Source organism: Dreissena polymorpha, chromosome 3, assembly GCF_020536995.1.
Source record: "Dreissena polymorpha isolate Duluth1 chromosome 3, UMN_Dpol_1.0, whole genome shotgun sequence".
In the NCBI taxonomy this organism is placed as follows: domain Eukaryota; kingdom Metazoa; phylum Mollusca; class Bivalvia; order Myida; family Dreissenidae; genus Dreissena; species Dreissena polymorpha.
The window spans coordinates 80,715,979-80,727,299 of NC_068357.1; the positions used below are offsets into that span (position 1 = coordinate 80,715,979).

General features: G+C 32.9%; 1 protein-coding gene across 2 annotated transcripts; it reads right to left on the bottom strand.

Annotated features, from left to right (window-relative positions):
* Positions 1–3,125: 3,125 nt before the first annotated feature.
* Positions 3,126–6,088, bottom strand: LOC127874346 (uncharacterized). Of its 2 annotated transcripts, XM_052418599.1 has the most exons (3): positions 5,920–6,088; positions 5,293–5,481; positions 3,126–4,045 (listed from the first exon to the last, which is right to left on the bottom strand). In XM_052418599.1, exons 1-3 carry the CDS (start codon positions 5,984–5,986, stop codon positions 3,723–3,725), a joined length of 579 nt encoding a protein of 192 aa, XP_052274559.1. In that variant the 5' UTR covers positions 5,987–6,088; the 3' UTR covers positions 3,126–3,722. The 2 variants fall into 2 exon arrangements, with proteins under 2 accessions (XP_052274559.1, XP_052274558.1); XM_052418598.1 differs by having other exon boundaries at positions 5,293–6,088.
* Between the last annotated feature and the right edge of the window lie 5,233 nt (positions 6,089–11,321).

Genomic DNA, 11,321 nt, shown 5'->3' on the forward strand with positions numbered 1-11,321 from the left:
ACTGCTATGATCATTGTTTTAAATAGAAAGATGAGGAAACTTTATAACAAAAAAACCTTTTTGTTTTCACTTCCGGAGAAGTGCCCTTTGATCAAACTGTCGAATACAATAACATTTGTTTAACACTTAATTTGGTCCGAAAGGAAATTATTTAACAGAATCACATCTGGCAGACAAATGCTAAATACTCTGTTATTTAGATACACAATCCGTATGTTGTTATAGTTAAACATGAATGTCCGCCTTTTTAAATTGGTAAAGAAGGTAAACGTAATCTATTATTTTGAGGGTTGCAGTAATTAGTGAATTGTATTGTTAAATGGAAACACAAAACAAGTCTGTTTAATATCAACGATATGAAATGGTACTGATGGTCAAAACATATCCTAGTGAAACGTATAATCACACTCGTTACTTACGCGGGTCGGGTTACCTCCCAGTATTTCATTAGCGCCTTCTAGATTTTGTTAATACACAAACCTACGTGATGGAGAGTAAGTTGTTTCATTTTTTGTTGTTCCCTATCCCTTTTTTCAGTAAGGAATAAGGACCAGTTCCTCATTCCTTATAACAGCAGAACATATTTGATACAGGGTTGTCAAGAAAGTAATGCATTCAATTCTTAAGTTAATCAAAACAAAATTACTTGAATACATGTATATGTACTTTTAAAATCAAGTTACAAATTCATGTTTCAGAACTGCATCAGACATATAAATAAAACCCGTACATTAAAGATAGCCATTAATAACGAATATAAAGCTTCGCTATGCTTGAATGATCCGAACTTAACAATACGAAAATATTGCCTCCAAATAAGCAATTGGTGTCCAGTAAGTTTCTTATTCGGAAGCCTGTATTCCGGACGCACATTTTCGGATATTTTATTTTTTAGATGATGTATATGTGATTAAAGCTTGATAACGTTATATGAAATTGTCTGTAACATTTCAACTGTATGTTTATAAATACTTAATATTAATGAAATCATGGTATATGTAAGTTGGAAATTACAAATACGTATTGCAATACATTTTGACCTAGTTTTATTTAATGATTACCAAGTTCCTTCTCGACTTGAATAAGGAATAAGGAACTGGTTCCATATTCCTCATTCATATCGGATACGAAACCGGCATTTTCGTACTAAAAATAATGAAAATGAACCAAATGATCAAAAAAATAAGTGAAAAGCATATAAAATGTATGTTGGCTATCACACACATTAATTGCAGTACATCTCTGCTTAGTTTTATTTAATAATAATCAAGTACCTTATTCGGGTTCAATATGGGAAAAGAGACAGGTTCCTTATTCCTTATTCAAATCGAATAAGGAACTGGCATTCTCTATCTTAAAATAAATTGATATGCACAACATAGACCGATAAATCAATGAAAATCATTCTAAATGTAGGTTGGGTATAAACATATGTTTGTAGTACATATCTACTAAGCTTTATTTAATGATAAACAAGTTTCTTATTCGGTTTGAATATATGTACATTGTTGTTTTTCCTTTTCTAAATCGAATAAGAAACTGCAATTTTCCTAAAACCACAATTAATTAAAATCAACCAAACAGAACAATAGATCAATGAAAATCATTGTTTATGTAAGTTGGGTATCAACAATATTTATTGCAGTACATTGTCTACTTATAATATTTTTAATGTCGTTATAACTCTGTTCCTGTTTTGCGACTTGGTAAGAAAAAAGTTACAAGCTGCAGTAACTTAAGTTAAATAGAACTGGTAACCACCGGGACCAGTTCCATTTTGTCGGTTCTCAAGACCTTTAATCGTGTGCCAATGTTGAAGGTCGCCGGATGTACCGTTAGCATCAAGGACCGAGAAGACGCGTTTTCGAAGATAGAACGTATATTTTAATATAAACACTCAATTGCATATTGTATACGCGTTTACTTTTAATTGAAAAAAATACAGAGGCATCTCGAAGAAACCTTTCAGACTACTAGAGGAACCTAAGCCGCCGCTTTCGGTGCAGTCACGCCTTTATGGTGACGTTATTGACGTCCCATTGACGACAACGCGGTCCGAAATATTGGCATTCGGTTCGAATGAAGAGTGCAACAGTTACGCTACGAACGGCACAGAACTGCTAACCATCGAAACCATCGCTGTTTTGTAGATACTGGTACCAAGGTCAATAATCGTGTGCCGATTTTGTTGGTCGCCCGATGTACCATTGGTCTGCATGAGCGAGCAAACGCGTAGTCGCACTTGAAAAAAATCAATGAATAAAACACACTATTCAGCTAGTATGCGCGTAGGTGTTTGAATTATAAGATAAAAATAAAATATTGAGGCATCTAGATGAAACTTTCCAGTCTAATAGAGGCACCTGGACCGCTTCTTCTGGTGAAGTCTTGCTTTTTTGGTGACGTATTGAAATCACGTTGAATCCATAATCATATCCCTTCGTAACCCATATTCGAACTTGACATATATATTGTCTAGATACAACTTCTGACCAAGTTTGGTGAAGATCAGATTAAAACTATTTGAATTACAAAGCGGACAATGCTGTGGACACCGCCGCCAGCCGCCGCCAGCCGCCGCCCGCCGCCGCCGCCGCCGCCGCCGCCGCCGCCGCCCGCCGCCGCCCGCCGCCGCCCGCCAAGGGTGATCGTATAATACGTCCCGTTTTGAAAACCGGCGCATACAAATGAGTCTACACCAGGTTGCATGAATAGATGGTCAAATATTTTTAACAACATTGAAACAAAGGAATGGCGATATATTTTTGGTATGCCTTTTCATATCACTTGGGATACGAATTTGCAGTGATTTCAGAATTCAAATGACCATGAACCAAGATTAGACATTGTATTTATAAAGCCTCATGTTGACATAAACATCGGCATAAAACATGGTTCACCATAGATGATTTGTGGTCATTTCAAGACGAACATTGTCGACCATGTTTTAACTTGTCAAACATGTTTCGACTGAATTAATTTTACATGGGTATTGGGTACTCTGGAATTCAAAACGTTGGTCATCCGTAAATAATACAATCGAAAACGAATCATAAACTATGTGTAATCGCGTATAAGTTGATTATACATGTATTGTAAAATGAAATAAATAACAAAGCATATGCATATATTACAATGCCGCGTTTTATTTTATAGGATATATCGGTAATCACAGTTTTGACACTTTTCAAGTTATTGTTTGTGCAATTGTTACTTTTCAGAAAATTTCATACATAAATGCATAGTCAATAGTTATCTTCCGTGCACATGCCAGAGTTCATTAAAGGTGTATACATGGGTGTATATTAGACTACATACACAGTTCCATAGCTTAGTTGATTGCATAATACCTTCACAAATAGAAACACATTCTTAAGGTATTTTAGAAGATCGTTACACTGAGACAGGACATGTCCCGTACCTTCCTGAAATTAACATAGTACAATGTACATTGGCGATATCTCAGCACTCGCCCTCACTTTATTCATATTGTTAATGCGGAGCAAGTGTAGATTATTCGCATAAAATGGTCACGGATATCCAATTAAAAGCATAGGTCGGTTTAATACATTTTTCTCTGTAAAGTCAATAATTCCTCATTGTTTAATCCCTTGTTTGTCATAATCATTTATTTCTTATGAATGAACGAGACAACAATCTCAACCATTCTGTATTCACATTCCTTGTTTTCATTCTGTATAAAAGTCTTAAACCAGCACATCTTAATATACTGCACTTAAATAGCGAGGGTTCTGCTGGCAGCAATATGAAAACAACTTTTCATAAATGTGTTCCGCCTGTTGACATTTGATGTAGACTTTACCTTCACCAAATACAAATGTCCGGCCAATCTCAAAGTACAGCACATTAGCACGTTGGATTCCAAATCTTCGAATGCAAGGTCGGGGAATAGTTAGTAAGGTGAGTTCGGTATCATTTTCTTTAAACAAAATCACCTTATTCTCGATCACCAAGATCCGTTCGCCCACTATACCGCTTTTGGCTGCCAATGTTGATTCTTCCACAATCACATTAAAGCGATCAACTGCAAGAGAATTTGCTTATTAATGTAATTTTGTTTAGGCGACTGAGCTAAGAAATTTAATTTGGTGTGTGATAAGAATGTTTTAGTAAAGTGTCTTAACGTGTATTAAAAAGGAAAGCTAAAATTAAACGAATGTGTGACAACGATTTCATATTTTGTATTTTAGATCGGCATACCCACATTTAATGACTGTTTTGAAAATGTGACAGGCATTATATTTGTTATACATATACCAATGTGGTTGATCACTCATTTTGGACCCTGACATGAAATGATTTGTCTCAGACCATGCGTACATAAATACCATGACGGTATATTGCGGTATGTGATTCACGATGTCTTAAACAATTTTGTGAGAACACTATGGCAATAAACATTCTTACAGGTGGTCGCAAAGCCAAGACAAACTTATTCACAAATCCATGTTGCTATCGTAACTGCTTAGAGGTTTTAGTGGTTTAAGATAATAATACAATGTTACTGACAATAAATACAAAAATATATATTTGATAAGTGCTGGCTTAATATATATCGAAAATGCATAATATATTTCTCCCTCTACTTACTTATTCAAGTAACTTAACATATCCAGAATATAATTGTCAAACATATTGCTCTTCAGACTCATTAAAAACAGCTTGTTTAACTTGCAAAATCTTTAAGGTGATCTCTTGTATCACGAAACATATAATTATTTGATCTTCTTTAGCGCAGTTATAAGACTCATTTAATATGAGATAATCGAGAATGTGTTCCTTATTGATTTGACATGAAAAACAGCTTTAACTCTTACAACAGTCGCATTCTTTGATACGTTTATAAATCTATACAATTTGTCTGACAAATTACAGTTTAATAGCATACAAAACAATCTACGCAATGTAAGTGTTAATAAAATACTACATCTTAATCTATTTTGACATTTTATATTCGCTATGTTTATATTAAGCTTTTATACAATGTTATATTTAATTGTATTTCCAAAAGAGTAGAACCAACAGTATTCTGGATGAAAGAAACTACTGAAAATGTAACGTATTTACCAACAACAAGGTTGGGTTTTGAAAGATGGAATATTATAGCCAGACCGATCTTATATGCTAATATGGGTTGATCGAAACGACTACAATTAATTGCCACGATCAATAAGTTCACTATGGAAAGTGCGGAATAATAGTTCACATCAAGCATGCCTGAATCCAATTTACCAAACGTTCTTGTAAAAAACCTGAAGGAAGTTTAGTTACCTTTATTCGGAGCAGTTGAAACTACCTCCATGTCAACTTCTTCGTATACGGTCGATACCACCTCGTCGTAGACAGATACAACTCCCATATCGATCGTGTTTTTGTGTGTAGTAATGGTATGTGTTGGATTCTCTCTGCGGAAAGAGCCTTTGACGATGTCGTTGAAATCATCATGTTCATAAACACCATCTGTTTGAGGACAAGAGACATTGACACACGATGACAGCGCCTTTACTCGCACACCCGCGTCTACTTCGCATTTTCTAACACAGGCTTTTGCTTTAAGATTTAAATCTTTATTTGTATAGGTTTTATCTTTTACGGAAAACGGAATATTTTTACATGATGACAACGTCTGCACTTGCATGCTTGCGCGTACATCAGCGTAGTCATACACACTGCTTTCCGTGAAACTCTTTGCAGAACAATGCTTGGGACTTTTGGTTGTTATTGTATTGTATTCACCAAGATTTGGGTCGCAGAAATTTGACATGCTATGGCTTTTTAATATTTTGAATTTGTTATGAATATGAACACACGTACAACACAAACTTTGTTCGCATTTTTTGCAAAAGATTATGTCAGTTAACGATTTTTTTTCACATATATCGCACTCATAAAACTCACCATCCCTTAAAACTGGTTTAGAATCCATTTTGCTAAAAGTATTCGTCAGGAAACGTTTCGATTTCATTTAAAACATACAATTTTAAATATTTTCCATTTTAACTTAACGATTTAAATTAATGATTCTTCGTTATTTATGACAATTTTAAAAATAAATGCTTCAGAGTACTAGAACAGTAATGGGGATTTATTCACGCTCCCGGAATTGTAGACAATACTACATTCACTGGATGTGGTGTGAAACCGGATAAAGTTTCATCACAGAATATGACACGCATTTGATTGAAGACGGTCCAAAATTCAAAGTTTAGAATTATTTTAAAGAATAATGTTTATACATGTGTAGCATAACATATGCATTTACTGATCCCGTCAAGAAAATTGAATGGCAAAAACCGCCGAGTACTGGTTTTGACTAATAAAAGGGACATATATAAGTGCTCAAAAACGAAAACGTCTTTAGATCTTGATAAAAACAAATAATGGTGTATACTGGCTGATACAAATCGCAATATTTAAAAAGATCATGAAATCTGAGATAATAAAAAATCCTTGTATGATATGGGGCTTATTATTTGACAGGTTTAGTATTTACATTATTAATGTAATTATAACATATATCTGGCTATAAATTCAAACAGAATTGTGTAGTTAAAAAAAGTCTGCAGTCATTCCTAAAAACGAGATCATTACCAACTGTGTTTTTTCTTAATCTTTTGCTAATTGTTTTTATATCAAATTTCGCATTTTTCATATTATAATATTTATGCGAACTGTATTAAAACATTTATGCTTCAGTGAAGTGCATTTAAATAAAATATATGTAATTAACATTGGAGCAGTAACGCATTTTATCGTTTATATAGTCCCTTTACCTAGCCGCGTAAACTTTATGCTGAACGAAATATGTACCTTTAACAAATTCAATTGTTTGCTTGAATAGTTTACATACGTGTAGAGAAATATTTATATAGCGTTTATAACATTGTTAAACTTATCATACAACGTCCGACTACAATTGCTCAGCCTTTAAGAATGTTTAATCTTGTACGAATTATTGCTTGCACTACTACATAGTACATTTTCTGAGTATTGGTCATGGTATCACAATTTTGTTATGTATTGCTCTTTCGCGTCGCCCTGGAGGGCGGCGATTAGTGTGTAATGCATTTTTTTTTCGCTTATGGGAGGAGAAGTTATTTAACGGATCAATGTATATCTTTTTGTTTTAAGAATATCTTGCATTGTGGTGATTTTTTTTGTAAATTAGTGAAAATAAAGACTGCATTTGTGGCTATTACATTTATTACAACATTTAATGCCAATATTGCAAAGTTAATTGTTTTAATTAATAACTGATCCACAACTGATCACAGTGGAAAGATCACAGGGACTGGGCAAATACGCGAAACTTTCTGGTTTTGTATAAAAACAAATAATGTTTTGTATAAAAACAAAACATAATCAAAATATATTTATTTTGTGGTTTTTCTAATTTGCTTATTTAGTGGAGAATCAATGTAGTACGATATTTGACGACCTATCGCGCAAGCAAGTTTATTGGAAGGCGTAGTGGTACGAAAACGTACAATGTATTTGTTTATTAATAGACATGTAATAACGATCGCTATACACAACTTCACCAAATAGCAGTACATAAGTGAACGTCAGCCGGAATAGTTCAGTTGGAAGAGCGTTAGACTGAAGTTGTTTACGCAACAGTCATCTAAAGGCCCCCCGGTTAAATCCCGAGTTCCGGCAAGAAAGGGACAGTTCGGCGGCTGACAATTTTTTCAGTCAGGTTAATAAATATAATAAAGCTTTATTTTATGAAGGCATTTTTAAATCGATTTTACTACAATTGGATATGTTTATTAAAATTACTGGATGCAACGTGTCGACAATGTTAATTAAAATTTCTTACATCACTTAAATATCTTATAAAAAATACACGTGTTTTTATATTAACAAATAAATGCAAACAACACATATATTATCCATGTATTTTTATGGTTGTCTATCATAGGCCTATCCCTACCACATATAGAGCGCGAAACTTGACACGTATTATTGATTGTAACAATTAGTTGCGATAAATGAAGCAGTCGCTTATTAAAGAGGAGCTGTGTCCCAGCAACCCGTTTCACTAGAGTCAAGCACTCCTCGGAGTTTTTTTTAAGAACCACATATAGAGCGCGAAGCGAGACACGTATTACTATCCAGGTGGTATGGGCCCTTTATCATTATCCGACCATAACGTCCATAGTTATCTTCCTTAGAATTTGAGAAATTTTGAAATCGTTGTTCGAAGTCCAAAATTTTCTTACGATTATTCCCAAACTTCCACAGATTTTTTTTATCAATGAGGACCCAACCCAAACTCTATATGAGCAATAGCGGACCATAAGTCCAGAATTATGTCTCTTTGAATATAAAAATAAAAGTGAAAAACTGCTTGGTTAGGTGATTATGTCAACATTTTTCATCAGATTCTTTCCAAACTTACAGTGTCTTCATATCAATGAGCATTTTTACCTCATTTCAAACATCGGGACAATAAGTCCAGAATTTTTTTCTATTAAACTTGACAAAATAAACAATTTTCACTTGTTTAAAAGATTTCCCAACTTTCGTCTGAATCTTTCCAAACTTGTTAAGAGTTTTCATATCAGTATTACTAGAACCATATTGAAAATGATGAATATCGGAGCAATAAATCTATTATGATCGTTTACTGAATTTCAAAGTATTGTGACATGCAGCTTCTTCTTTATACAATTTACAGTTTTCATTATTTTTTTTAAAAACTTTTACAGTGTTTTCATATAAATAAGTACTCAACTCCTATCGTAAATGAGCAACGTAAGAATAAGTTCAGAATCATCTCCTTTTGAAGTTGAGAAACAAATGAAATTACGCTTTTTTTAAAAACCTACACAGTTCTGTTCCATTAATGAAAACTGCACACGGATACTAGTAAAAAAAGGAAACCAATGTAAATAAAATAAACTATGAAATATTTGGGGGTTACAACACAAAATCATAGATAATGGTTATTTGGGGGTTATAACACAACATCATAAATAATGGTTATTTGGGGGTTATAACACAGAATCATAGATAATGGTTTTACCATTATCTTTTTCTATTTTGTTTTAAATAATCGGACAATATATAAATATTTACAGTAGAAAAAAAATCGTTCCAAGTAACTTCATTGAGTGTCTTTTACACTGAAATTCCCGACGCCCTTTCATGCTTTGCATCAATACTTATCTTGTATTGTATATTTGACGCGTTTAATTAATTTACAGAAAATGTACACCGAAACAAAAATCAATTTATGCTGATTCGTATCAGTTCCCATGAGGGAAAAATTGGTCCATTTCACTCAACACTATTTTGTTTGTGCAAATAAATTTTAATAGTTCATCGGCTGGTTTATTTTGTCTTGTAATATGTTCGTACGAATGCTATTGCTTGAAGATTGAGAAATACCAGAATCTCTTCAATGCATAAAACTTACCTTCTTTTGTGTGTCTTCAGGATTTAGAATGAAATTATTTGTTGTTATACTTTTTACTAAATTTTTTTGATGTAAAGCGTGCTTTAAATAGTATGTAAAATACAAAAAAACTATATACAAATTTAAACCGTTCGGATTTTTTTTATCTTAGCCGCTCTATTAAGTTATTGACAAATATTCCATTTTCATATAATATGCTTGGTTAGACGTATACTTTTGGGAAAATGTAAATTTTAAGCAAATATGGCGCTACACATGTCACTCGTTCATTTTCAATTGTGTACATGTAAAATTCTTTTAAAACTTATGTGTACACTAATTTACATCAGAATGCGTTTGAATAGTATGGCATTAACAACAATATAGCTCTGTGTCACGTGAACCCGGGTATTGACTGTAGAACGTTAAAACGGCATTACGTCCAAACATATGTCTTTAAATAAATGGTAAAGTTATTTCACATTATACGCGATTTCAATACTATGACGTTAAATGAAATCGACAGAAAATGTTCATTTATGTTTAACGATAGCATATTGACCTTTTCGATTAGTTTTCTTTCTCGCTTACAGTTGTCAACTCTATTATGGTTTTGATCTTGATGGGGATTCATTCTCCTTTTGATAGAAATGTAACTTTGTCTTTGTAAATGTCCATTTTTTCTCGATATCTCTGATTCTGTTAACGAAAGAGAAATATATATGTGTATCCAGCATTCATACCTTTAATATGAGTTTGATAATTGGTCCAATATATTTTGCCTTTCTTATTTTAGAAATATTTGTATGAGCATTGTCAAACTCAAGAACATGGAATTTACAACATTTCTTTTTTTTTTTGCATGTGTATATTTAATGTCGTTTAGGTCTTATGATTTTTATATAAGTAGTTTTCAGTTGGTTATAACAATTGTCATTGGCGACACCACATAATGTGGCCATATTTTGTTGAAATGAGCTGGTGTGTTATGCTCATACTTCAGATGAATATATGTAAATCTCCAAGGTCAATATAGCACTTAGCGGTAAACATTAAAAGTTCGCTTGTCTCCTTTATAAGTTTACAAGGGTTTTATAACTAATTGGAACTTATATAGATAGCACCAATAGCATATAAAGTTGGTAAATGCATTTAATGTCAAAATAGTATTTAAATGGCATAGATAAAAATCAGCTTATTGGCATTTTTTAACATTTAGTGGCAACTGCAGTCAAAAGATAAGTTGTCTGTATAAATCAGAAGTAGCAATTTGATTTCGTTGTTATTGGTTACGTGTTACTCATAAAGAGGATTAAAGGCTTTACAGGATAATTTGCTTCAGTTAGTTATCATCGTTTGAATCAGATTCCTTGTTTGTGCCAATACCACTATCAGTTGTAAATTCGGTGTCGTGAAAAATCTATAAGTTCCATTAACGTTCTTATTTTGAAACCGCTATCCACAATGCGATAAAACTCACCATATTGACTTATTTAAGTTAGATTGATTGTCTCTTCGAAAATAAAAATATGGTAATTTGAGATTTTGGAAAGTAATGGTGGTGCCTTTTGAGTAATGTTGATATTTTTGTTAGTCTGTTTAATAACACACTTTCTTTAAACGTTCATGTTAAAAACATTTTAAGTAGTCTGATATCAATAAGTTTGATTATCAAGATAATGTGATTAAAACTTTAATAAAATGCAATTTGGCCTTTGTAACGAGATTTTCGTTATGGCGCCCACTAAAAAGATATGTGCTTATAGCAGCAAACTACAACACAGCTATTGGATTAAACAAGAGCGTTTTGCTATGAAGGAATATAAACATAAACAGAAAGCTTTTTGCTTGCTACCTGGTCGCTTGAAAATTATATTGGTATAATTGTAATGCAATC

What these genes read in the sequence shown, in the direction of transcription:
- LOC127874346 (XM_052418598.1), bottom strand. Translation starts at nt 5,986, where the DNA reads ATGAAATCGAAACGTTTCCTGACGAATACTTTTAGCAAAATGGATTCT. An exon ending in TTCAACTGCTCCGAATAAAG is followed by an intron (nt 4,046 to 5,292) that starts GTAACTAAACTT and finishes ATTCTCTTGCAG; the next exon opens with TTGATCGCTTTAATGTGATT.